Source organism: Teleopsis dalmanni, chromosome 1 (assembly GCF_002237135.1).
Source record: "Teleopsis dalmanni isolate 2A chromosome 1, ASM223713v2, whole genome shotgun sequence".
Lineage (NCBI taxonomy): Eukaryota > Metazoa > Arthropoda > Insecta > Diptera > Diopsidae > Teleopsis > Teleopsis dalmanni.
The window spans coordinates 146,065,775-146,093,618 of NC_051846.1; the positions used below are offsets into that span (position 1 = coordinate 146,065,775).

The 27,844-nt window shown below is 28.8% G+C and overlaps 2 protein-coding genes and 1 non-coding gene across 4 annotated transcripts; 2 read left to right on the forward strand and 1 right to left on the reverse strand.

The window, feature by feature from the left end:
* Nucleotides 1–27,616, forward strand: LOC119669232 (innexin inx1). 2 transcript variants are annotated; one of them, XM_038079056.1, is made up of 6 exons: nucleotides 1–727; nucleotides 16,446–16,827; nucleotides 21,624–21,731; nucleotides 26,152–26,307; nucleotides 26,378–26,730; nucleotides 26,796–27,616. In XM_038079056.1, the coding sequence occupies exons 2-6, from the start codon at nucleotides 16,579–16,581 to the stop codon at nucleotides 27,052–27,054; spliced, it is 1,125 nt and encodes a 374-aa protein (XP_037934984.1). In that variant the 5' UTR covers nucleotides 1–727; nucleotides 16,446–16,578; the 3' UTR covers nucleotides 27,055–27,616. The 2 variants fall into 2 exon arrangements, with proteins under 2 accessions (XP_037934984.1, XP_037934985.1); XM_038079057.1 differs by lacking the exon at nucleotides 1–727 and adding an exon at nucleotides 16,200–16,257 and having other exon boundaries at nucleotides 26,796–27,102.
* On the reverse strand, nucleotides 6,956–7,589 carry LOC119669233. Its single transcript, XM_038079058.1, has 3 exons — nucleotides 7,475–7,589; nucleotides 7,252–7,409; nucleotides 6,956–7,190 (listed from the first exon to the last, which is right to left on the reverse strand). Exons 1-3 carry the CDS (start codon nucleotides 7,556–7,558, stop codon nucleotides 7,067–7,069), a joined length of 366 nt encoding a protein of 121 aa, XP_037934986.1. The 5' UTR covers nucleotides 7,559–7,589; the 3' UTR covers nucleotides 6,956–7,066.
* Trnac-gca lies at nucleotides 12,820–12,891 on the forward strand. The gene has a single exon. It is a non-coding gene; the product is annotated as a tRNA-Cys (tRNA).
* Nucleotides 27,617–27,844: the final 228 nt, after the last annotated feature.

Below are 27,844 nucleotides of genomic sequence, written 5' to 3' on the forward strand. Positions count from 1 at the left end.
TTTTCGAGCTTCTTCAACATCAGCCACTGTACAGGCAAATTAGTGTAGTATTTGTATTTCACAGTACTCAGCTTAAAACACAAGACGACGCGTGATGCAACTCGCGAAATTCAAGCGTAGTTTTAAACGTTTTTCAATACGAATTTTTTGAGTTTTCGAAAGTTTGTTTTAGGACAAATCATTTAAGTAATTAGTCGTTTCAAGGCATTTCAAAGAAAACGTGATTTTTAATTATTTAAATAGAAATTTTTGAAATTTGTGCATTTTTCACAAAAAAATATCTTTACTTTCGGATTAAAAACGGTGTTGTTTGATTTGAAACAACTCTTCAGCCACACATAAAACAACACTTATCAGCGGTTGTTATATTTCTACCTCGGCTTAGTGACATTCTAATACGATTTTTTCGGTTTTTCGGTTTTTCGGTTAGTGATAACAGTTTTTTATGCCCACAGTTAATCCTTATCACTCGGTATCTATTGTCAACATAGACGCGAAACATAAATAAACAAAGTCATATGTGACTGCTTTCAGCAAAGTGTAAAAAAAGATACAAAGCAAATAGTGACAGATCAGCAGAATTCGAGATTAAATTTGTAAAACGAATCACGAATCGCTTGTGGAAGCACCAACAAATAAGACCCAAAGCCAGACTGAAAGATCTTTAGTTTCTAGGAACATAGCATTCAATTGAATAACTCGTGCTGCCATGTCTCATGGACCAACTGTGAGTATAAAATAAATAAAAAATAAAATAAATTTTTAGATACAGTAGCAATTTTATGTGTTAAAAAAAATTATATACATTTATCTGAAAAGATTTTATTTACAACTGCGACATATTCCTATATGGTGGAGTAGCACTTTTGCATGTACAAGTCTATCTATTCGATGCTGTCGGCGTTATGAGCTGTTAATTGCCTTGCCAAGCCGACATGGATGATTCACAGCCGCGTTTCTTTGTCAAAATACTGCAATCCGCTGTTGCTGTTGTTGTTTTTGTTGTTTTTGCATTGTTTAATTATATATTGTCGTAAATATTTGCTTAGCAATTTAGCAATTAATTGCCTAGCTACTGTACTAACTCCGTACTTAAATGACTTTTTCTGTAAAAAATGTAATTTAAACCATACAGCACGTTTTCCCGCTCAAATTTCTGCTAGAAAACAGCACTAATGTGCGCGGCGAGAATGCATATCGCACAGTATTTGAGGCTTCATTTCACCTGACGGATTGAATTTAAATTTCTGCGAATTGTTAATTTGAGTACAAAATGTTTTTCTCTTTATAAGTATTGATCTAAGTAAATAAAATGCTACTTAAGCTCTAAATCAAATTTAAAAATATAGACAAAATAGAAATGGTATGGAGATTGCGGAACTATTACATCAAAAAAACCAACAAGCGCCATTATAGGATCTATAAGAACATTATTATCTAAAATAATAGTTATTTAGAAATCTTTTTAGATATTTTAATATAACTAAAAAGAAAAATAAATGATTTTAGCAAAGTAACAATCCTCCAGAAAAACGTGCGAACAAAAGAATCAAGTACGGTTTTGAGTCAGTTGATTAAGGTGCGCTGACTCTGAGTTTCTAATTTGGCAGGATACGAGTTCGAATTAATTATGAATAATTAAATATAAGAAATAATTTCCCAGACCACTGATGATGGATCTTGGATACTCACAAAACTCGAAACAGCTGCAGAGTCAGTCAAAAGTTCCATTAATTAAAATAATATAAAATGAATTTTTGTTGTTGCAGTTCACTACTGTTCGAAACACCTCTTTAAAAAAATAAATGATAAAATATGAAATTATTAAAAATATACCTAGAATGCTTTAGAAGTGCTTCACAGTTGTAACTTAAGTCATCAAATCATATGACTAAAAATATCTCTACAAAGTTTTAGCAGTATTTAAAGACTGATTTCACAGTCGTGACTAAAGTCATCAAATAAAAAATATCTCTTCAATATTTGAGGAGTATTTAAGGAGTATCAACACAATAGAACACTTAAGCATAACTTAAGTCAGCAAAGTCAGTATTGAGATTTAAGTTGCAACTGTGATATTGACACGAAATACTTTTTTTAAAATAACCGCTATTTGTTTATAGATAATTTAATGTAATATATTTTGTTATTGTTGCAGTATAATTTCCTTACGCAAACCGTTTTGAAATAAAACAGTCAAACAATAAAAATAAAATAATAGCAAGTAATTGGTTTTTTTTACTAACAAACCTAAGTAAAAATTAAAATCAGAAAAAAAACAATATTTTAAAAAAATAATAAATAAATAATCATTTACAATTTAAATCAAGTAACTAATCTGTACTACAGAACATGGAACAATATTAAGCACGTAAACTTTGAAAGACATACCTAAGCGTATCTGTTACGGTATAATATATATGGTTCATAAACCTTTCTTGCTCGTTAATTTATAAAAAGCTATATGTTCCTTTAGTCTTATCAGTGGGGGGTTTTGCCTTACAAAAGAAGTTGCGGTAACGGCGTTAAGGTAGTTACTTAAGCTAACTAAGGTGAATCCAAAATTACATGAGGTATGAAGTGGTTATAAACTGCATAAGAAAGTTGGCGCCAGTTGAGTTAATAACATACGAGTAAAGAAATAAATTAACTCTTATTGAATAACTGAAAATTACATTAAAAGATCATTAATAATCAATAATATTATATTGAATAAAATAATTTATTAAGCTAAAAGTATTTTTTTTATTAATGTTACTATAATTAAATTAAAAAATTACAAATTTACTTCTGATTAAATTTTTGAAATTTACTTACATTCATGTAGATACATACTTACATACATAATAAAAGCAATAACAACAGTCAAATAAAATTGCTGATAACAAGTAGTGTTATCAATAATGTTTACTACATTGTGGCTTAAGCTTGATTTAAGCTTAATTAAATTAAAAATAATAAGAAGATATTTATTTAAGTTATAGGAAGACACTGCAAAATGTAAGATATCCCAAAGTTACAAAGAAGTTGATATAAAGAAGTTTAGCATAACGGTCAAGGTGGGAACTGCGATCATGCTAGATCTGTTATGCTAATAACAGAATCCTAACTGAACAGAATATGTTAATAGCAAAATTAAGAGACAGACACATCGTCTGCGTTTCTTTTACTAAGTCAGATTAAAACTAAACAATCATGAATAATGCGACAAACAGTCTTAGCTCCCATCACCTAGACATAACATTCTGTCACCTCAGATAGAGTCGTCTTGCCAAGATGTTAATGGGAGCGTAGGTGACCGATCATATAAGTCGTTAGCTGCATTATTTCTGTTCTATTGAAGACGGATGTTTTCTGCAGATGAATGAAAAATCATGTAGTACAAAATGACTGTTTAATTTTTGGGAATATATGCTAATTATAAAGATCCACATATTAAGTCATTAGCTACTTCTTAGACATCAGTAGAAATATTTTTATTTTGGAGTTATTTTTTAATTAACATTTTTTGAATTATTACTATTTAATTAATTATTTTTATTATTAATAATTATTTTTAATTATAATTATTAATAATAATAATTATTAATAATTATTTTTATTATTAATAATTATTATATATTAAATTTATTGTTAATTTTTAATTATCCATATATATTACACAATATATAAAATTAAAAACAAGTTATTACTAAATGTAGTCAAAATTTTGGAAAAATTGTATCCATAGCTTGATTTGTTAGAAACTACAATTTCAAGTAGAAGATAATAGGATCCTGCTCTCCAGATGTTTTAAAACCGATTTTAGTAGAATATGCATTATAAATAATCTTTTTTAAAATATTTCATTTTATTGAATAAAACTGCAATCAGTAAAAACTGTAGTAGATTTCGTAATAGTTTTTGTTCATTTTGAATAAATACATTTTGAATCAATTAACTATATAATTACTCTTTAGGGTTATGTCATTGTTTATATAAGATCCTTTTGTTTTTCTAATATATGTGGTAATATATAGTACCAAGATATAATATATTACAAAATAATGTGATGAAAAATAGTTTAAAGTAAAAGTAATTATATTATAATATATTCTGATGGTTTGTTTTATGTATAAATATAATACAGGCAACCGCTCTCTAATATTTGTTGTATCTAAGTAAACCCGTGGAGTGACATATGACAAATGATGTAATAAACAAAATCTATTGTATATACAAAAAACTAAAATTGAAAATTAAAATTGATTTTCTTCGAAATGTATTGTAAACACTTTTAAAAAACATTCGTTTAGAACGGAAGTTCCTAATGAAGTCATTAGGAGATGACATTAGTTTTACATTTGAAAATTGTTTGGTTATTGATAACTGATAGACCCCGACTAATGGCAAGACAATGCACTTCCATTTGAAAGTTTTTATCAAATTTTGTAATTTTGTGATTTTGTAATTTTGTTGTCGTAACAAGAAACTGCACTAATTGCAGTTTGAAATGCATTCGGTGATGAATTACGTTAAAAGCACTAAAAATGGAAAACCTGCTTTACGACAGCAACTAAGTGCGAGCGAACGATAAGATTTCCTTTTTTAGTTAACATTAAGTATGAGTAATGATTTTAAAATTATTTTGTATTTTTGAAAATAATTTCAAAGCAATAAATTTCAAAACATTTACCTTCTAAAATATTTCAGTCAAAATAAAATAAAAATAAAATAAAATGAAATAAAATAAAGTACCTAATCTGAACCGGCTTTGGACGGAGCAGCTGTTGTCTGTTTTAAACAGCAATTTGGTACCTTTTCAATTCATTTCCTCTCTTTTGTCTGTTACTTGAACTGTAGGGAAGCATTTGTGGTCAATTTGAGATACTTTTTTATACTTTTTGTTATATGCCCAAACGAGTATAAAAATTGTTTTTTCAAAAGCACGCAAAAGAACCTCAAAAACCATAAAAAACTAACATGCAATTTACTTCCGTTCCATTTCACTTTGTTATTCGTTAAGTCAGATAAAAAAATTTTGTCTCTTAAATGGTGAAAAATATTTAATAATAATTAATTTTTAGCGATTGTTTTATAAATCATAATACAGAGCATAAATTGCAGAAATATCTCTGAAATAATTAATGGTGTATCTCTACCCATATTGCGTGCAGGGAAATTGAATATTCCAGGTGTTCACTACTATATATAAATTGAATTTTCCAAAAATATTACCAGGAACTATTAAAAGATAATGTAGTCAGTAAACCACTTTCAATCCGATTTACCTTTGAGTCCATATTCACAATCACATTATTCACGTATTGTATAGAATTTTATAGTTTGATCCGAATAGAATGCCAACAGATCCTTATAAGGATAACGATTAATCAACTACGATGAAGTAATATACACTTTGATATTGGACTTTATGTTAGTGTGGAAGGGATGTGAAACAAATAGGTGTTTAAAATGATCACATAATTTAATTTATACCAAACTATAGTTATCTTGTAAATCGAAATGAGCTTAACTTACTTCATATATTTGTTTTTTGCAACTCTGTAGCATAATATAATTGTTGGGCTTATAGTGTAAGATCTAAAATATGTCCTTCAAATGAAGATTATAGGTCTCCTCCTGTCGACTCTGTCATGAGGAGAAGGAAACATTAGCACATATTCTATGCAACTGCCCAAGTCGGCAAGACGTAGACTTGACTACCGTGGAAGCGGAATCTTAGTCCCAAATCAAATAGGTAAAATTAAGTCCACATCATATTTGATGAACTAAGTCCACATCTGAGTCTCTGAAACAAAAGTGGAATTCACCCAATATAATTCGAAATTGCCATAATACAGTAACCGCAACGCGAAAACTCTGGTTCACCCTTACAACAACAACAGTAAGGTGGTTCTCATGAGTAGATCAGAGTTAAGGCTTTTCGCAAGTTATCTGACAGGGTGTGAGGAAAGCTATCTTAAAACCCGTTGAGATCTCTACTCATATTCCTTGCAACTATTCGGTTTTGATTTAGCAAAAAAATAGAACAGCAACGAGTTTCTTTCCCTGACTCATGTAAGAAACAGTCAATATTCTAGTTTTCATACAAAGTTCTTTCTTTTGTTCAGTTAAGATGGTCAGTTGGATGAAACAGATGTTAACAGTAAGTTCACATCACCGTAGTTAATAAACTTTCAAAATTAACTCGTTGATTATATAGCAATTCTCATATAAATATTTTCGAGATAATTGTGTAAGAACATTTCATTTATTTGTAATCAATTATGGGTTCGAATAGGAGAATACTATCTCTAAATACTACAATGTGCCAATTATGTGTGCGGAAGTATTGATATAAAAGTTATGATATATGATAATAGATTACAGTGAATATTACAATAATCTTTCAAATAAAAACAAACCTTTTTTTTCGAAATTTTTTAAAATATACATGATAAACCTTCTTTCTCGGTTTTAAAATATATTTTATTTTTATTACAAATAAAATATATTATTTTTATATAAATTATTTTCTTTTTTTATTTTTGTCTTATTTTTAATAAATTTAAATCTTAAATCAAAATTTATTTTATAAACTAATCAGTTTTATTTTTGTTTATTTTGCTGTTCATTAATTGAGTTGTCGTTGTGTAAACGCTTAATAATAATTATAAAGTGATAAGTCACTTAAAGAGAGGTTACTAGGATAGAAAATTTTTATTAGTTACATATGTATTTTTTAATATTCATTTTAAACAACAATACCTTCTATATGGACACCTCTTTTAAACTAATAAATGTTGGCTCAGGATGAGTGCCCACTTCAGAAAGCATTCAGAGTACAATAATTGTTAATTGAGATACTTTAATTGTGAAGTATAAACATAGTTCAAGACATTAATGAACTAAAATAATTTTATATAAAATAAATAAAAAAAATTAATTTTTATTTCCATTGCCTTAATTCACAAAATATTTGATTTAAAAATCAAAATAACAAATAAATGCAATAAAGTACTTAAATTGTTTTAAAAAATAAACTGATGGCTCTTCAATGGCAGTAAACGCTCAGGTTCCGTTTTCATGAGCCAGAAAAACTTCGTTCATTATATGGTGCAATGGCTTCTCTCTTGTTGTCATAGTCATAGAAATCCTCAGTTTTTATACCATAAAAAGGTACTTCCTTTCCATTGCTGTTAAGGAAACTTAAAAAGTAATAATTAATTTAATTGTGATTTAAATATGGTTTACACTTTAAATTAATACCTCTCAGCTTCATAGTCGTAGTTGTGCGTATTTAAGTTATTCATAAATTTATCCAGCATTGGAATATCATTCATTGACAACTGCGCAAGCTTATCATTTTCGACTCCACTAGTTAAGTGTACTCCAGCCGCGTTGCCACCTGTTAGTAGGGTATTTTGCTAAATGAGACAACAATATATAATTTAAATCGAAAGTATTAATAGTTAGTAAGTTTTTAAATTACTTGATCTATAGGTTGGCCATTACACAAAGTTGGATAAATGATTAATATTAATAAAATATCAATGATAATTATTGAAAACTGCATTTCGGTATAGTTAAATTAATAATCTCAAGTTATGACTAATAATTTATAATAATAATAACAAAAATAAAAGAAATATATCTGTCAATGGTAAAAATAAGTAGAACATTTTATATGTTGCTTGGATTTATTATAGAATTTATTTTAATAGAGGTTTTTGAACAGTAGTGAATTACAACAACAATTTTTGTTTTAATTTTTATTATTATGTTGAAGCTATTTAAGCCAGTGCACTTGAGTACTTTTACTCTTTCTTAACTCGAGGTATTTTTAAAACCCCTCTTTACGCCTTGACTGGATTATTGTTTATTACTTCATCAGACTAAGCAATAATTGACCTCAGATCGGCATACCTCCCAGAGAAGCCTATAACCATTTTGAGATTTGATAACGCGGTGTTGGTAAGTTTGTTAGTTTTCGCAAATAATTTCAGGGCTTTATCCTTTATGTATCTTTTGATGGGATCCATCTTGAGGTTCCTGAGAATGTTATTCGTCCTGATGTACCATGGTACTTTGAAAAGTCTTCTCAGAGGCTGGCTTTGAGCAATTTCTATCTGGCGAATAGTAGTATTTGAAGCTTTGGTAAACGCAAAGAATAATAGAATTCTTGGCTGACTATAAAGCTGTTTCGAAGTTTGCTAAATACTCATTATCAGTGGTCAGAGATGTTCAAAAAACTGGCTTTTAAAAATAAATTGTTTCCATTGTTTTTATAATTTCCCCATGTTTTTTTTTTTTTTGAAAAATGAATAATAATATATGTAGTGACCAAAAAACAATAATAGATCCCCTTTAGTTGATTATAATACTTTTTGTAAAGGAAGTGTTTAAGTAATTAACAGTTCTTGATCTCAGTATTGTAACCATGTGGTTATACTATCGTTTGCTATGATTTTCGACCAATTTTCTGTCAATTCATGGACTCCATGGAAAACAATTCTTTGCTTTTTGATGCGATCCATTCATCGAGTCATTTTTTGATTTCTTCATAGTTTGTGTAGTGCCAGTCTTCAAGAATATTGTATATTGATCGGAACTAATAGTAATCTAATGAAGCACAATATGGTGAATAGGGAATATGTGGTAGAATTCCCCAAATCAGTGCTTGCGAGGTATTTTTTACTTGTCTTGCGACATGTGATCGAGCATTGTATGGAATCGGACGTTTTTTTGTTCAATGTACGATTTCAATCTATCAATTGTTGCTATTGATAATGTTTAACACTTACAGTTTTATTTGGTTTTAGCAGCTCAGAGTACACCATCCCTTTGTGATCACACCAATTGCTCAACATAACCTTACTTCGATCAATATTTAATTTTGCTGTTATTTTAGATGGTTCGCTCGGATGAACGCATGATTTTTTGCACTTAGGGTTATGGTAGTAATCTTGTATCTTGGGTATCTTGTAAGCAGCGATTTGTAAGCTATTCAAGGATTTTCAATAATGGCTTCAGTCAGTTTAAGTAGAACTCATCTTCCTTCATTTTGAATCACTTTCATAGCATGAACACATTTGTTTATGACCGATAGAGTGACATTTAACTGTTCTCCAGATTGTTTTTCTGTTATAGCTGAGTTTTCTTTCAGTAATCTTCGAATTTTTTTGAACGTTCTTTGTCACTGATATCAAATTCCTCATTTTTGAATAGTTAAAACTATTTTCCGCTTGTCTGTTGAGTTGCCACATGTTCACTATAGGTTGCTTGAAGGCAAATGGAAACTTGCAGCAGCTTTTTAATTGAGTAAAGCTTAAAAGATATGTTTCGCACATTGATACGAAACGCAACAAGACATATGTGGCTTACCTCCTCATGAATAATGACATATTAATTTTTAATATGGAATGGTAACCCTATGAAACTGTTTAGTGTCATTGTAAAAGAATGTTCAATACAAGAGTTAAGCCAGCTCTTGTCAAAATCCAGTGACTTTTATACATTTATATTTAACTAAAGATTATTCTTTAGTTATCTCAAGAAGTTGGACATATTTAACTGCATTGGGTGTTCGAAATATGCATAAATCATTGTTAACTAATAATTTTCATGTCTCCGTAATTAAATCAAAAACTAAAATTGAAATAGTAAAAAATATATGTAAAAAAAGTAAAATTAAAACTTGTAATTAAAAATTCATAAATATTCATTTTAGTATCGAAGCGTGTGAGAAGTGAGGATTGTTCGCCAATTTCAGACCTGTTCCAATGCAAACAATTATCAGAGTGCTCAGTTCAATTTGATTCTGACTTTCGCATGACATATTAATTTAATTAAAAATAATTAAATTTAATTGATTGAGTTTAATTACACTTAAATTTCAACTAAATGTTGCCTTCGTCTAAAACTTTTGACACATTGTAATGAATATACAAATGAAGACAGTTTTATTTAGTTTTTATTAATTTTAAATCTTATTAGTAAAATAATTTGCATTTAATTAAATTTATGTAAATGAAGATTTTTTTCACAGTGTAAAATGCATAACTGCATATCAAGTAATTGATAGCATTTAACCTTTGTTGGCTCAGTGGAAAACTTGTACAAATTTATGGGTGCATTTTTTTAAAATTATTTTCCAATGAATGTGTGCATTTCGTCCAATAAAATAAATATCAATTGATATAAATTTATACACATTAAACAAAACTATTTTCAAAGTTATTTTTAGTTGCTATAATATTGAATTACTATTACAAGCAATTATTATTTTTATCAAATATTCATTTTTCTCTCACATTAAAAACTGTCATACAAATTTACGATATGCAACCGAAATCCGGTCTTATGCAACCTTGACATTGATCTAGTTTACATGTACAATTATTTTTTGCTTTGTTTCTATTTATTTGTTGTATGATTTTGTTTTTGTTTTACATGCACTTAATCCCTCTTGTTTTGTTTTTGTTTTTTCTGTTGTTTACATTTCGCACTTTGACAAGTGCCAATTCTCATTCTAACATCTGCAATTTAACTGCTTAATAAATCTGTCGGGTTTGGCACTTTTTCAAACGATCTCCCACGCCGCACACTTCTTCATACATACACACATACTTACATACATACAAATGAAATCCACATGACAATTCATTCATACATGTGCGCTGTTGTATTTACTTCTGTTGCGCTCGGATTACATGTCGTCCGAGCTCGTAATCATTCCAAATTATGCATTTCGTATTTATGAGCTTCGAGACTCGTAACAGTTGAAGCAATTATCTTATTGTTGGTGCCCCTTGCATGTCGCAATTACCTTTAGCTATCCATTTCGACTTCCTTAATGCTGTAATATTTGATCTCTTCTATTGTCACGTTTTATAGCGTGACGTAATTAATTCCTGCTCATATTAAATGTAAAAATAAATGTAAAAAGTGAATATGTTGAGAATTTGTAATAAAATACATATGTACATATATGCATAGGAAAAGCCCTAAGTTGCTATTTTTATATATTTATACAGATTTAATTTTTTATATATATGTTTTTGTATATATATTTTTATATATAATTTATATATTGTTGTTGTTATTCAAACGTCCAAAGCTGTGCAGAATATTGTTTTTCTATAGAAATTTGCATTTAAATTTGATTTTTGTTTTTGCATTCGCATTCTAGACATTGAATTTGTTCAAACAAAAGTTTTTTAATCAATAAATAAAATTTTATGTTCTTAAAAGTTTAAAAGAAATAAAATAAAAAAACTATTCTTCATTCCATTGTGTTCCCAGGAGAACATTGGGCCAAGTGGCTACAGTTGTAACTAACGAAGATATTCTATTAAACGTGAGTTTCGTACCTCCAAAACCGTTGTGACTGCTCCCGAAACAGGTGGATTCGCCGTATAAGTACAGGCACCACTTGGTGATTGTAATTCTATCAGATTTAGACTCATATTTTATTTTCAGAAAATAGTTAAAGAAGGGAGCAAAGGCCTGACAATGGGTTATTAGTGCAATGTCAGTCCTGTAAGCTTTGCACGTAGTAATAGGTCACTTTTAAATGGTTCGCTCCTAAGTGGAAAACAGATACCTTTTGCAGCCGCTTATTATGAGTATCGACGCTACGTTGTGAATTGCGCTTAGCTTCATTACTCCTCATTCGACCTTACCGGCAAAGGAGGCCCTAACAGTAGCATGCATCGCTCGAAGATTCTACGTAACTACTGGCCTCCGTTAAGGTTGTAGTCCCCGAAGTGGAAAAAAATATTAGTTTGTTTTAATTTTTATTGGCTATAACTTATGATATTCGGCCTTAACAATAAAATCGTAAAAACTTCGAAACATCGACGACATTTATTTTTGAAATAACTGTATTTAAAAACAATTTTGCTATTATATTTAATATAGAAAATATATGTGTTAAAATGAATATTCTATAGAAAATATCTCTGATCATATTTAAAATTAAAAATACAAATTTTAAATGCTTTGTTTACATTTTTGCTTCAGAAAATATATCTCATTTACAATTTTTAATACTATATTTCTTTCAATATAAATTTCTACAGAAATTTTCATTTATAAAATAATTTCATATAATTTCTATTTTATTGTTTTAATACCGCTAACTAGCATATTAACTGTTATTTTCGTATAATTTTCTTTCCTTTGTATTTAGTGCTGTTAAGTAGCAATTATTTTTCATGTATATTTAATGTTTGTTTTTTTTGTTGCTGTTGGCTGGCACATTGATGTCTGGTTATTTTTGTAATCATCTTTGAATTGAGTTCAGCACAAAACGAAAAATTAAACTCTAACTTATAAAAATGTATATAATATATATATATATATAAATTTTATATGAATGCAATAAGCATTCTCACAATGTGAGGCAGCCAGTTAAGAATGTAGGGTATTAACAATAAACCTTTTGTTACTAAGAGTATTTTAAATCAAAGCCTTATGAATTATTTTAAACACATTATAAAATGATTTATTTCTTAAATTTTTTATTTGTTTTATTTTATTACTCTATTAAAAATTAATTATATATTAAAAATACAAATATATATTATTCACTTGCATTAACGAGCAGAAACGCCTGTGAAGAACAAGGTTAATGCACAAATTTACCGGCAGAAGCATTGCTTCGTTTTCAAACTAAAAAGCTTAAAGTACAACACAAACACACAACAAGCATAACACACACATACACACAAAGTGGAAGAACGAAAGGGAATGAAAGAATATTTAACAGTTTGTGTTTATTTTTAGAACACAGCATAAAGCTTTTGAGTGAAAATTGCTACAACGTTCCTAAGTGGGGATATAGCTCAGTGGTAGAGCATTCGACTGCAGATCGAGAGGTCCCCGGTTCAAACCCGGGTGTCCCCTTAAATTTTTTTTTTTTTATTATATGAAATTATTTTTTAATAATTTATTTACTTATTAATATATTATTTTACTTTTATTATGATGATTTAATAAATATTACTTTTGTATTTGTAATAAATCTTATTTTTTAAAATCAACTTTTTATTTGTGTCGAGGAATATGACACTTATTTATTTGTTTAAAAATGATATAAATTATATATATGTTTTAAAAATAACTTTTTGTTTATAATATGCTCTTTTTTGAAATTGAAACTTTTAATTGAATAATAAATAAACAGATGAGAATTATGCATATGCATATATCATTGTGAGAACATTTTGATTAAGAATATTAAAAATTTAATTCAATAAATTTTAAAGGAATTTATTCATAAAAAATTTGTAATTTTTTGTTAAATTGCCTATCACTATTGAATACTGCGGTCCTTCATGTAGTGTTTTTAAACCCAAAATTAATTAATGGCTGAAAAAAGCAGCTCCGACTGATTGGGATAATGTAATTACCTGTAAACAAGCTAAAGAATCCATGCCAAATAGATCAAAAGCGAGAATTAGGGAACTACTAATGCAAAACAGAAAAAGCATCCGACTTGTTATAGGGTTTCTCATTGAACATTGCGGAGTCCAAAAACATCTATCGACGTTTTTACAAGGGACCAAAGCTGCAGACTTTGTCACAAAGAAGAAAAACAGCGCAACACATTCTGTGACACTTTGATAGTCTTGTCAGACTCAGACTTTGGTACTTATCAACTGCCTATTCACTTATAACGAAAATAGGCAATAACTCTCTAAGGGACATAATGACATTTTTAACTGCTATGAAACTGAAGTGGATTTGTCACAATAATCCTCAAAGGATGAAGTGGTCACATCGTTCCCAATCCTTTCAAAAGCTATATATCTATCTATGGCCCTTCTTCTTACGCTAATTTCCTGGTAATGATGGTGTGGTATTTGTACGTCACACCTATTTACTTGAGTATTCGATTTAGTGTATGTATTTTTCTTCATTCCTCAAAGTTTGGATATCTACCTTTTAAATTGGTTGTAAATATTTAATGACTTTATGCTATTCCTGGTTTTAATAGAGTATCAATCTCCTAGTCGTTGTCCTGTATTTTGTATTGATATTTTTTGTTATTGTTTATTATATATTATATTATTATATTTATTATTATTGTTATAATAATTTATTATTTATTATATATTATTATATTTTTTATATTTATTGACATTATTTTCATATCAATGTAGTTTTATTATCAAGAAAGAACATTGATTAAGCTTATTACTTTTATAATGATTGACTGAGTAAATAAATATTGAGTATATAATATTCAATATGTGTATATATAATATAAATAATATATGATCTATGTGACTCCTGAGTCCCGTTGTAATAGCATTGGAAATAGCATTTCCTTAATTACCACTAGTAAGCCATGTATTTTTAATAACAGAAATTATGAGTATGTAGATTCCAATAGGTCTGAGTTCCATTTTGTTAGGATTTACTTTATTTCCTTCTCTTTTTTACATGTCTAGTAAGCCTTTTGGTTTCAATATTAGACATTATGAGTATGTAGAATCCTATAGGTCTGAGTCCTGTTTTATTACCATTATAGAATTTACTTTATATCCTTCTCTTTTTTACATGTCTAGTAAGCCATTTGGTTTTAATAACATTCATTATGAGTATGTAGAATCCTATAGGTCTGAGTCCTGTTTTATTACCATTATAGAATTTACTTTATTTCCTTCTCTTCTTTTTATGTCTTGTAAGCCATTTTTTTTTCAATAACAGGCATTATGGGTATGTAGAATACTATAGGCCTGAGTCCTGTTTTATTACCATTATAGAATTTACTTTATTTCCTTCTCTTTTTTCCATGTCTAGTAAGCCATTTGGTTTCAATAACAGTCATTATGAGTATGTAGAATCCTATAGGTCTGAGTTCTGTTTTAATACCATTATAGACTTTGCTTTATTTCCTTCTCTTCTTTTTATGTCTTGTAAGCCATTTTTTTTTCAATAACAGGCATTATGGGTATGTATTTTCTTAAAGCAATTCTATTCGTGATTCTACGATCCTTTAAATTTAAGTCTTCTATTAAGAGCATCCGAAAAGAATCGTATATTGGCACAAGAAATATGCAATCATTTCTTCTATACTTTTATCTTGACAACATCTGCAGATGTACATCTACTAGAACACCTAAACCTTCACCGTAATGACGAAGGTGAGAAAATTGGCACTACATCTTGTTAAGCTCAAGAGAGTGTTTGGTTTTTTTGTGACATATTTTCGGAAAGCAATTAAGCCATTTAATACTTTAGAGAGTTATCTTAAGTTAAAATGCATTTTCAATTAGTTAACTCACACATATGTATGATATACATATGTATCTTGGATCTACTTTTATGGCACTTAATTTCTTAATAAGTTGTGAAATGCCTTATGTGAAAAAGGTGCCAATTTGTCGTTTCTAAAATTTAAAAAAAAGTGCAAATTGTACAAAATATTGGTTTAAATGAAAAATAATATATATATATATATATATTTGAGTAATTGTACTTAAATGGTAATATTAATAAATTTTTATAATGTATTTGTTTTTGCACCATTCTGAACGTTTTTATGGCATTTTTCCTTTCGGAGTCTAAATTCACGTTAATTGAATTAAACGATTTGACTCTGTCTGTTGAGTCCAATTGAAAAAATTGCCAAGTTTTAATTTTCTTTTATGTATCTACTATAATATATGTATATATGACATATTATTATTATTTTTTTTTTTTTGAAATTTTAGTATTTAATTTTTCAGTGGTGAGATACGCATGAATTCAATTAAGGCAAAACGACACAAAGATACTCCCATAAACGAACTCGCATTTGCTGAGTAGCACTGAAATGCTATACCCGTTTGCCATATATATGAATATCTGTAGAATTATTGTATATAGAAATGTATAACTTTATTCTTTTGTAATACAGAAGTAAAAAAATTGACAAGCTTCAAGTGAATTATTTAACCTGCCACCATAAATTTGAAATTCCCCATAAAGGTGCATTGGACTTTGATTCAGTCCATGAGCAAAATCGCAAAAAAAAGAGACTACTCGTATGAGAACTCGGCTTGAGCTCCAGTAACTGCTTGGCTTTCAGTTTTTTTTTGTGAATTTCGTTATCGAATTAAAAATTTCAATTGGGGCTCAATGCACGCTTTCTGTGAATTTTATTAATTTTAATTGTGAAATTTATTTTTGGCACATTTCTTGCACGTGAACATCAAAGCAAAATCTTTAATGGAAGACTAGACGCAGTCTTTGCTGAATGCCGGGATTGTAGGTCTTTCGAACGTAACTATTTTTTTGCTATTGATGATTTTTATTTATTTTTTTAATTAACCACATTATTCATCGAAATTTTTTGGAATTTTAAAAATGTTCAGCTATAATTATGCTAATCAGTTAACTAAATAATTGCTTAAGCCAAATGAATTGACGTCTGTATTAATACCCGTAATTTGTTTATCTTATATTTTCAGCTGATATGAATCTTCAAGAGTTCGTGTATCTAAAAATTCTGCACATGCACAAGTGAACGAATTTCTTTTCCTCTGACGCAATACTGATTATTTACGCAACAAGTGATTCACTGCCAACTCCACACGCCATAAAATGTATAAGTTACTCGGCAGTTTAAAGACCTACCTTAAGGTGCAGGACATACAAACGGATAATGCCGTCTTCCGTTTGCACAACTCATTTACGACTGTTTTATTGCTGACCTGCAGTCTCATTATCACCGCGACGCAATATGTGGGTCAACCGATCAGCTGCATCGTCAATGGCATACCCACTCATGTGGTCAACACGTTCTGTTGGATACACAGTACCTTCACCATGCCGGATGCCTTCAATCGACAGGTAAGTCACAAAGAAATTTAGTTCAATATTTTATTTCTTTTATCAGAGCCTTATAAAGTAAATATAATATTCGATTTTTATTTTATTCTTAAATTATTTATTTAATAAATGTTAACTTGTATTAAATTATTATTTATAAATAATATATGCTAAATATTAAATATATACCAAATAATTTTTTATTATTTAAATTTTTAAAAATACTTATTAAATAAATGTTTAAACATATTAAATTCATATATATACACTAATATAAAATAACAATATATGTATATATTTGATGTGTACAAAATAATTCTTTAATTGAAATAAAAATTTATTAAAAAAATTATATTAAATTAATATAAAATAATATATCGTATATATTTAATTTATACAAAATAATATCTTAATTTTAATAAACATTTGCTGTATATTTAATATATAGCAAATAATTTTTTATTTTTTTTAATACTTATTAAATAAATGTTTAAACATTTTATTATAATATAATATACAATATTATATGTTGTATAGTATATATATAATATATACAAAATAAATGCTTAATTAATTTCTAAATTATTAATTAAATATATGTTAAATTATATTAAATTAATATAATACCATACATGGTATATATTTAATATATACAAAATAATTTTTAATTTATTTTTGAGTTATTTATTAAATGAATACTTAATATTTGTGTAATAAATGTTAAATTATATTAAATTAATATAAATTAACATTTTTTTTTATATATTTTAAATTTTATATTTACAAAATAATGTTTTAATATTTAAATTTAAATAAACATTTATTAAATAAATATTTATATATATTAAATTATTATAATATATTATAACAATATATATGGTATATATTCATTATATACAAAGCAATTGTTTAATTCATTCTAAATTATTAATTAAATATAAGTTAAATTATATTAAATTAATATAAAAAAAATATGGTATATATTTAACATATATTGTTTTATTATATTTTTTAATTAATTTGTAATGTTTAACAATTTATTTTTTTTTTTTATTTTTTTATATTTATAAATGATTTTGTACTGTTGAGCTCAAATCTGCAAATCGTTTTTCTCCTAGTTACCTGGGTTTTTGACAGTAATGGGTTAAGGTTGAGGTTTTAAATAGTTAATTTTTTTTTTATATTAGAATAGGTGCATTTCTTTAAATACTCTAGAAGTTTCAGAAACTGACAGGAAAATGAAAAATTTGATTTTTTTTTCTATGACCTTTTTTCACCTTCACCGGTCACCTATATGTATGCGAATCAACGTTTCTGTCCTGTCTTTAACCGATTTTCATAACAACTTATCAATATCCCCCTTTTCACCTTCACCGGTCACCTATATGTATGCGAGTCTACGCCCTCATGTTTTAAATCTTTACTTTTTTCCAATTTATTTTATAAATACATTATATTTGGTTAACACTTGCTACAAATATATAATTTCATTTCACTTTCTTTGATATATATAGAACTTTATCCAGAAATCTTCTACTAATTTTGAAGAAAAGAATTAGAGTGTTAGAGATAGGTGATAATAGAAAATATAATAGAATCGATAATAGAAGCTAATCGAGATTATATCATCATAATTCTCCAAAAATCTTCCAGTAATACTAACAAAAAATTATGAGTAATGGTGCTGGAAATTTGGTAAGATAATCTAATCCAGATTATTTCATAGAGGATTCTACGGAATCCCTCCAGTAATTCTAAGAAAAGAATTAGAGTATTAGAGAATTTTGGAACTTTGATAATAGAAGCTAATCAGAATTGTTTTACACATGATTTTTCAGAAACCTTGCAGTAATTCTAAGGAATGATTTAATGGGACTATTAGAGAGTATTGAAGTTATTAAGAGATGATTCTCCAGAAACCTTTTCAATTATCCAAAGAATGATGCAGAAAGAATGTTGCACTCGTACTTATGGGATTTTTAACTAGTTAATTGCATTTATAATATTATTATGTAGTACTAGACACTACTAGTTGTAATAAATAATTACTATTATTATCATATATTTTGTCATTGTGGGTATTATTCTACTATGTGGGTATTTAAATTCTTCTATTATGTTTTGTTTAATTTTGTGGAATATGTATATTACACTACATTATGTTAACTATTAATTTATTTTAGTTTATAAATAGCATGTCATATTTATCTTTATTTATCGCAAATGAACCCATTGAATACATTTAAATTAAATATATTCAGCATAATATTCACTTCTGAAATGCATTACAAATATATTTTATCTACAGTTCTCACATAAATTAGTCATATACTGGCTTTAAATTTTAATTTTAGAATTTCTCAAAATAAAAATAAAATATCTGAGAATTCAATATCAGCATAGCATTTAAAAACATAATGGATGATGATAATGACTATTTGTCATTGTGATGGAGTGCAGCATATGACGGATAGCACAGCTGCTTTTTTAAATTCCCAACATATTTTAGATATCATCCCTACAGCATCTGTTGTTATTCTCGTAAACTAAAGTAAGCCTCAGAGAGTCTGCAGGCGATCCTTGCACCCGCATCTGACCTTCGCTGATTAAGCAAAAACAAAGGCTCAACACATCATTTTCGAAGCCACGTAATTCAATTACTCAAATTGAAAGAATCCCAATGGTTTTAACTTTCAGTCATAATGACAACCGATTTAAACTCAACTCTTTTAAACTCAAAGATCTGTGCTACTGCAAATGAATTGAATTTTGGAATTTCGTTGAGTTTCTATAGGAAATAAACAAAAAATCATATGAATTATTAAAATCACGTTATGGAGCATGGAAGTATGAAATGAGAGAACGTCGAGAAATGTATGAATCTCTTGAATTTTAATTTATGCGCAGACAGCGATTTCACCGCCCAAGCTTAACCATTTTCCCTTTGCAATATACAATATTTCATCCATTCACGCATCCCTACATATCATCAGGCGTTTACTATTCCAATATGCGTTGTGTGTACCGGCGGTTTTCTTGGAGTTTCTCAGCTCGCAAAACTACTGTACGCGTTTGCGTACCTTCTGTATGTTTAAGATTTAGTTTCGCTGTCCCAAGTTTATATAAAATAAAAAGGAATTCCATTTAAATTGAAGATGAAAAATAAAATAAAAAAAGATTTTATAAAATTTCTGGAAACCGTAATTGGATATGCTTGAATTGTAGCTTTTAATTGTAGGCTGGATATCTTAAATTTAAAATTGTTGTTCAAGCTTTACTTGCCGATGATTCTTCAAAAAAAGGGTCATGAGTTTAGTGAGAAACAGAAAAAAGTTTAGCAAAGCCAAAGGAATAATACCCTTCACCCAAATATATTACTATATGTATACGTTTAATCCAGTCCTAGTATGTTGACATACATATTTACAAATACGAACTCTTTTCCGGAAACTATTTTTTTCTATATAAAAAATATATAAATTACTTCTATTTGTCGACTTTTTCTATATATAATAGACTAACAAAAAAGTTCCGGTTGCAACTATTCCATTACTTATTCTTACTTTTCTATCATATAAACTAAAAATTGATGGACTAATTATCAACAAAAATGGAGATAAACGGATATCGCTCAACATACCGACTAAAATCAGTCTTGTAAACTTTTTGAGCAGAAGGAAATACAGATGTGTTTTTAAAACAATAAACCAAAAGTAGTGCCATAAGTAACCAGTTCCTATATTTTTTATAAGCTGTGAAAATAGTCCTCATTGCTGTTCAGCATATATATTATACATGTTGTTTTTGATTATTGATTATATATAAATACCTATGTGCGCGGATTATATTATCTTATTTGTTAATATCATTATTACGATTAAATTGGAGAATTTTGCACTGCGACCTAGAGATCTATTGTGCACCTTATATAAACTCAGGAAATTCCTCCAACTCTTACATCCTAAATAAATTGTAGTGTTACACCTACATTACAGAGTCCTATTTCTTCAGCCTCTAGAAGATGTTTACCTAGGTATTTCTATTGCATATGCAACAGGGACGGTCAAAACGTCAGCACGTGTTTTCAGGTCCTTTTGTTTTCTTAATATTATATCATCAGAATTTTAATAATTATAGTTATATTGGACTTTACAATATCGACATTAAAAAAGGCTTCGCTTATGCATTCACAGCCTGTAATCATTGTAAAATTGGATCCCTATTATTTTCTATATCCGATAGCTAAAACATTCTAATCATAACATTTTTTCAATAATTACTGGATTGAGCCAATATGTTTCTTCTATTATTTTGTAAATATTAAAAGTAGTATTACTCAACTGACCTTAACTCAATAATTAATTGTTATTCCTAAAAATCATTTGTATTGCCTGATAACTACTTCTGGCACTTACGATGTGTTACTAATCATATGAATATTAAGATCTAAAGAGTAAATTAGCAATTAGGTTGTGCTGGCAGACCAAAAGGGCCACGCGTAGATCATTAAGGTTCATTGCGATACCAGATCAGAGTCTTATTTTTAGCGATTGTGTGTGCTCCAGTCCGGTAAAACTGACAGCCTCCAAGTATTTTTGTCGAGTTCTCGAGAAAGCCGGGCAGCTACACAGCAGATGCTCCAGAGTTTCCTAAAGAGTAAAACTTACACTTAAGACGTTCAACAAATAATATTAAAATTTTTATTTATATGTATATAATATATATAATATATTGTACTATAATTTTCCGTCAATTTATAAAATATTTTTATTTATGATTATCTTAAATTCAAATTATTTTAATTTATTCGTTCGTAGGTTGGCCGTGACGTAGCACATCCAGGTGTAGCCAATGATTTCGACGAGGAAGATGCTAAAAAGTATTACACCTATTATCAATGGGTCTGTTTCGTGCTCTTCTTTCAGGTAAGTTTGTATTAATTTTTTCTTTCTGAACATTTGGCAACAGTTTAATTATGGCTTGTCAACAGTAAAAGATTACTTTGTGAAACTCCAAACAGTAGAGCTTACGAGTAGCAATGGAAAAACATTTCAGTTGAGGTTGGCAATAAAATAGAAGCCATTGTTTCTTGTAGTTTACAGTGGAACCAGTCTCAAAAAATTAATTTAAAGTAGAAATGTTGTTCAAGCATTTTTATGACAATTGATATTTAAACAGAAACGTTGCATTGTTTAAAAAAATATTTTATAAAACAAAAATATTTAAACAAAATATTCGATATTCGAAGTCGAAATCAACGTGGTCAGCTGAAATTAAGGAAAGTTGAAAACTCCCTAATTGTCTTGATGTAGCAAATTCTTGACCTCTTAAAAGAATGCTGACTTCTTTCTTTTTTTTTAGCGCACACTTCTATCGATCTATCAAGTGCTACACGTTTTTATTATTGAGGTTTCGCTCCACAATCCAAGCTAAATGAAGATGAATGATTTTTAAATTACATTTCGAATTTTGTGAACTACAATTTTTTACCTCAACGGCGTTATAATTTCTGAAAAGAAAAAAATTTCATTTAAAAAATAAAAAAAAAATTTCATTAGCTTTCGAATGTCTATCAATTTAATTTATGGAATATTCAGTTGGGTAGATAGATGGAAGAGTGACAGAAGTGTGTGCGGGATAATATTTTGAACCAGTTACGAGTGGTCTTCGTAGATAATTTCTTCAATTGTTACTAGTTTTACTTTAAATGATATACTCATATGGATAGTCGGATAACAGCACACACGTATGAAGGCACCGAACTTATGTGCCTTTAAGATACTAAATACTAACGAGACGTCGAGAAAGAAATTGCTTCAATTTTATTTCAATTAAAGTCAATTGAATGCGTACAGAGGCTTCGCATGTATCTGAAGCTTATGCGATGCATGATGTATGATATAATAACCTCGGCTAGTTAAAGATACAATAATCATCAACAATATCATGTCATTCAGAGCTTAGGTTGAATTTATGAATACTAAAATTGTCTAATTTAAACTTAAGCATAATTGTTATTTCTATATTATATATATCTTTTATATATATAATATAAATATATATAAATACATTTGTAAACATTTACATCTTTACTCTAAAATTTTTAAATAATTCATTTACTTAAAAAATTTCTTTTTAAATCATTATTCGAAATAACTTAGGTTAGGTTAGGTTATACGTGCGATCCCTGGTGGATCTACTTAGGCCTATTGACCCATTCTGTTATCGTATATATAGGAAAACTCAGGATTTAAAACCTCCTAAAACCTTTGGCGAAGCCTAAAATGCTATTTAGTACCACGTCTTATAATTAAATACGATCCTCTAGAAAGAGGGGCTCTAAAAGTGTTAATTCGCCGCCGTACATTCTGCTCAAAAAGTACACGGATTTTGTAAATAAAACACACAAATTTAAATTTTATTCCAAATTTATTTTATCTCCTTCAAAATATGCTCCTTCTAAACCGATACACATATGCCAACGCTTAACTCAATCTTCCATACCCTTTTCGTAGGCCCGTGAAGGTATGGCTTTTAGTTCCTTCAGCAAATTCTCTTTTACCGATTCAATCGACTCAAAACGCTTACCACGAAGGGGCAATTTGAGTTTCGGGAACAGGAAAAAGTCGCACGGATCCAGATCTGGCAAATATGGTGCTTGAGTAGTACCGTGTTTGGTCAAAAAGTCGCGTACAACAAGAATTTTCCATAGTAAAAATCGCTAAATGCACTTGAGGTCGTTTCACATTAACAGCTGTTGTAAACAAACTAATTGACAGATGGCGCTCAAATTTGTACCATATGTCAAGAAAGGGCGTACTAACATAACAAAAAAATTTTAAAAATCCAGATTCTTTTTATACCTTCTACAGCACTATGTTTCTGTGGTGGGCAAAAACATAGTAGTTTAGAGGCACTCTCATGGTCTTTTCCATAACTGCGACAGGTTTGATTGAAAGGTAGACGTGATCTACTAGCATGGTTCCCTAGTGACCTGTAAGCAAACTTACCAAAAGACCAATATCTCTATGGTGTATCTCAATGAGAATTTTGGATGTCTTTTTATTGGAACTAGAAAATTATTTATAAATTAAAATTATCAATAATTAAATATGTCTAAACTGGGATATTTATGATATTAAAAATTAATATTTTTATTAAATATAACTAAAATGGAATATTTATTAAAATTTACTTAAATATATAATACTCTAAATAATTAAATATATTAAAAATATCATATTTATTTTAAAAGTAACGATTTCACAGTTCATTTTCATAGAATTTTCCTCTTAATTACGGAATTTTATACATAAATTTCATTATGCTCTCATTTAAATTATCTTTAGGCTATATGGGTAAATGCTTCTTCTTAGATATTACATATGTATCTTAAAAATCCATATATATGTATATGTTACTATTGATTTTATAATTACAATACATTGGGTTTTAGTTACCCGCCGCCGCCCGCAGTTATACAAAGCAATTATTAAACCACAAAAGCATATTAAAATATTTTGTGGTTTTCGAAATGTTAAAATTTTATAAAAAATAAAATTATTTATAATTATATTTTGTTTTACTTAACCACACTGAGTTTCTTCGATATATGTTTGTGTGTATCTGGCACAAAGTATCTTATTTCAGACATTCCCAAACAAGATCAATGACCAACTTTTCAACCAGAGCACCGGTATTTATGTTTTTGAAGTATCTAAACCTAATCCAATAATTTGCGATTTGATTTAAGTTACTTATTTTCATCATATCATATAATTATATGAGTATGTATGTATTTTTAATTATATTATAATTTAATTTTCAAATAACCTAAATTTTTAATACTTCAATCATTGTAGGTGAATAGAGTTTCGTAACTAAAAAGAGAGACCGATATGTCTTATTCACTTGCTCAATAAAAATTTATAGTTTAAGTTCGACTACATCGAATTACTGTCCCTAATTAAGTACCATACTTAACGTATTAACAATTTTATTGATATATTTTTTATTTCTCTAAAGAAGTAACTAGTACCAGTAGGTACTTCTTAGGTAGAAAACTGAGCATTTAATAAATACTTTTAAGTATGGTTCAATGCGCATACTTTTAGACTTTATTAACGTTCAATGATCCCCCGTATTTTAGAGCTCTCCAATAGGTCACTTGAGGTATCTTACTAAAAAGTTTAAACATTTCAATTTTTATGACAGCCACTGAGGTAGACTCAAATATGTTCTAAATTCTTACATGCAAACCATTACAATAATTAGTGTATGAACTTCACTTGTACGAGACATTAAGCATCGATTTACTCGAACTTACTCAGTTTATCATAGAAATTATGGCTACCACACGTTACAGAGGCTGTCCATAGAATCAAACCGGGGTGCTGCCAAGAATGTAGACGATTTTTAAAATTACCGATATTTTTTCTCGTAGCGATCATAGCGATCCATTGACTCATTGTACTATTGTATAAAAATTAAGAGCTTAAAAACCTTGAACCTTTGGCGAAGTCTAAAATATTGTTTAAAATTAGATTTTATAGTTGGCTAAGATTCTCTAAAAACTAGGTCCTTAGCATAGTTAGCGACAAAATAGATATGACACATTTTCGTTGTCATCTCTACAACAGCGGCTGGAGTCATTAAAGGGTCATTTTGTTTACAGATGTATTCATATCCTCAAATCCTTCCATCTTAAATTAAAATAACCAATAAAGGAACCTTTTCTTGAAGTATTCTTTATAAAGTTCCAGTATAGAAACGGTCTGGCATTCGAATAGGATTATCTTTAATCCGTACAAATCGCAAATTGAGCAGACCACCATTCTGACGACATTGTGACGATGCGTTAGGTATATGTAACCACCTCTCTGCACAAAAAAAAATATTAAATTGAACAACTGTTTGCATAATGTCAACGGTATCTTCAGACCTTTTGATTTGATCTGGTCCTAATGAGTAACTGAAGAACGCTTTCTACTCAGCTCATCTAATTGGAATCTGCTTCTTTGTGTGACTGTAAACCCAAAGAAAAGAAATATTAAACTACTTCGATGTCTCGGTTGTTAATAGGCGCAATGTTGGCGTAGTATTGCCACCTATTTAAAAGCTGTAGAAATTGATTGTTGTAGTTCAGTTGAGCTACTGTACATCCATGATCTCAAAAATTTATTTCAATTTATTTACCTAACTATACACAATATATTCATATGAGCAACTTCATATAAACTTTTGCCTATACTTACAATATATATATGTATATATATTTCTAGTTTATATACACATCTAAATATTTTCCAATTAAAATTTTAATAATAAATCACTTATCTGTTTTAGGCCATTGCCTGTTACACTCCCAAATTTCTTTGGGACAAATTCGAAGGTGGTCTGATGCGAATGATTGTGATGGGCTTGAACATAACTATCTGCACTCGCGAAGAGAAAGAAGCCAAGCGTGATGCCTTACTGGATTATTTAATCAAGCATGTTAAGGTAAGTTTTCCAACAAAATTAATTTTCGCTTCGAAGTTTTAAAAAAACTTTAAATTTTACTATTTCTTAGCGCCATAAACTTTATGCGATGCGTTACTGGTTCTGTGAGGCGCTATGCTTCGTCAACATAATCATACAAATGTACATGATGAATCGTTTCTTTGACGGCGAGTTCCTCTCATATGGTACACGTATTATGCAACTATCTGATGTGCCACAAGAGCAACGCCTTGACCCAATGGTGTACATATTCCCACGCGTAACCAAGTGTATCTTCCATAAATATGGCTCCGGTGGTTCGCTACAGAAACACGACTCACTCTGCATACTGCCGTTGAATATTGTCAATGAAAAGACTTATGTGTTCATTTGGTTCTGGTATATGATATTGCTGTGTCTGTTGCTGGGATTATTGATTTTCCGGTATGTTAACCATAGTAGTGGTTATAACTTGAATATATACTCATTAAAAATATAATATTTTACAGTGCTTGCATCTTCTTTATGCCAAAATTCCGACCACGTTTGCTCAATGCCCGCAATCGCATGATTCCCATGGACGTTTGCCGCTCACTCTCACGCCGTTTGGATATCGGCGACTGGTGGCTCATCTATATGTTGGGCCGCAATCTAGATCCAGTAATTTACAAGGATGTGATGATTGAATTTGCAAAGCAAGTCGAGCCATCGAAGCACGATCGAAAGAAGGACAAGATAAGGGATTACGACAACAAAAACAACTACTGAAGATGGTTCTGTGATTGGGATGCTTTCTATAAATTAGAAATGCAAATTAGAAAAAAAAACAAATAACATAACATATATAAAAATGATTATTACTGATTTTATTTAATTACTGCTAAGAGTAATTCAAGCAAAACTCAATTAATTCAATGATCACAACTCGAATTTTATTTGCCTGGAAATTGGCAAGTGCAAATGAATAAATCCATTATTCAGATATGTCTATATATTACGATTAAGTATAATTTTATTTAATAAATTCTAGGCTAAGTTACGTGAAATTTAGTTCGTCTTCAGATTATTTAAATGTTCGCTTTTGAGTCTTCTTATTCTTGTATAGTTCGAATGTGAGTTAAGCTAAGCATTTTTCATATAAACAATTAAGTTAGTTTTTATTATAGCAAAAACCTGAAACTACGTATAATACTTTGACTAAATATTCACGAGAATATTTGCATAAAAATGTATGTACTTTTAAGTTTATACATATATATATACATATATTTTTAATATGAAATCAATTTTATATTAATTATACAAATACAATATTTTTGTAGACTCTGCAGACTTGGCTTTTATTGATAATCGGAAATTGTTACGTTTTGATTAGCATTTTTATGTAAATTAGTTGTGGTGAAGAATTAAAATTAGTTAACAAAATATTTTACCACAAATATTACAGCAATATTTTTCCACTATATTATCACGCCAACATAAACATATCAATTATCATCACTCAGAGATTGCAATCAAGCTGATGAAGGAATGTCATAGAATTTTTCTCTTTTTCTTC